The 1,617-nt window shown below is 36.4% G+C and overlaps 1 protein-coding gene across 1 annotated transcript in view; it reads left to right on the forward strand.

Annotated features, from left to right (window-relative positions):
• Positions 1 to 392: 392 nt before the first annotated feature.
• The window catches only part of LOC106473148 (allatostatin-A receptor-like), a gene marked incomplete at its 3' end in the record, with an annotated part of 8,355 nt that continues 7,130 nt past the window's right edge, over positions 393 to 1,617 (forward strand). The window contains exon 1 of the mRNA XM_013933829.1: positions 393 to 513. Within this exon, the coding sequence (XP_013789283.1) occupies positions 393 to 513 (121 nt within the window). The remainder of the gene's footprint in view (positions 514 to 1,617) is intronic.

Genomic DNA, 1,617 nt, shown 5'->3' on the forward strand with positions numbered 1-1,617 from the left:
GATTCGAACCCGCGATCCCGAAGATTACAAGAATCGAGTGTTTTAACCACCAGGCCGTACTAGGCCTACCGATGAAACAGTGCATTTTAATCTTTGCAAGTAAGGTAAGAACACGATAAAAATACATTAAATCAGCTATACTCATTATCAGATTGATTTTTTAGCTTCGCTCTAAGTAGGTAGCTTGCTATGATCGGAAGTTAATATTAATTATTAACCAAAGTTTTCAACATTTTTACCTTTATAATATGCTGTTTATGATTAACAACGTTTATTTTCCAGTGTAGAGAAATGCTAATTAGGCTCTGTAGGTAAAGTTGGGAAAAAGAAAATGTCGTCCATCATGTGTGAAGGACTGGACTGCGTGGGTAAAACTGCAGTTCATCGTTACCATGAGAAACAGGAAAACTTCAGGTGATCCTGGAGAGACAAACAACAGACAGGTTTCTATAGTACTTGGAGGACCCGACCTTAGAGACAGGCAACTTGTGATGATTTCAGAGATGCCCACAGGTGTGAATAGATACCACCGATCCGTTGTAACATGAAAAATGAAACCTGATCTGGTTTATTTTTTTATATTGATCAGGTAATTTAACCCTGTGTGATCTACTGATCACGTGGCTCTAACCAGCAATTTTTTTAAGCAAGTGTAGCCTAACGTATGGTGCAGCGTAGGGAATATACGGATATATTGACACTTTCTACAACTGTCACTGGAGTGACGTATATACATTATCTACAACTGTCACTGGCTTGACGTATATACATTAACTACAACTGCCACTGGCTTGACGTATATACATTATCTACAACTGTCACTGGCTTGACGTATATACATTATCTACAACTGTCACTGGCTTGACGTATTTACATTATCTACAACTGTCACTGGCTTGACGTATATACATTATCTACAACCTGTCACTGGCTTGACGTACATACAATCTAGTACGTAATGAGGTTATTTTTTTCCATAGCCGTACCTAATTTGAACTGATATGCTAGAAAAAAATACAACTAGTGAATAACACTCATGTCCAGTACTTGAGTTACTCTTATCTGATCGAATACTTGGCGTTGACTGTCACTCTGATAGCGCACTCTAGCTTTAAAGTGCAGAGAACGTTCTTGTGGCAACTAACAACTATCGGATTTAAAGTCCGAATACAGTAGCCAGTAGGTCATGCTTGTCCTAATCTAATACAATCCTGCAGATAAAATCTAATACAATCCTATATATACTTAGGTAAATATAGTAAAGTGTTCTATATATCAACAAAAATCTAGTGCAGTCCTCTATATGTACTTTGGTAAGTCTAACACAATCCTATAGATACTTAGGTAAATCTACTAAAGTCCTCTATATGTACTTTGGTAAGTCCAACACAATCCTATAGATACTTAGGTAAATCTACTAAAGTCCTCTATATGTACTTTGGTAAGTCTAACACAATCCTATAGATACTTAGGTAAATCTACGAAAGTCCTCTATATGTACTTTGGTAAGTCTAACACAATCCTATACATACTTAGGTAAATCTACTAAAGTCCTCTATATGTACTTTGGTAAGTCTAACACAATCCTATAGATACTTAGGTAAATCTACTAAAGTC

This window comes from Limulus polyphemus, unplaced genomic scaffold (genome assembly GCF_000517525.1).
Source record: "Limulus polyphemus unplaced genomic scaffold, Limulus_polyphemus-2.1.2 Scaffold5929, whole genome shotgun sequence".
Lineage (NCBI taxonomy): Eukaryota > Metazoa > Arthropoda > Merostomata > Xiphosura > Limulidae > Limulus > Limulus polyphemus.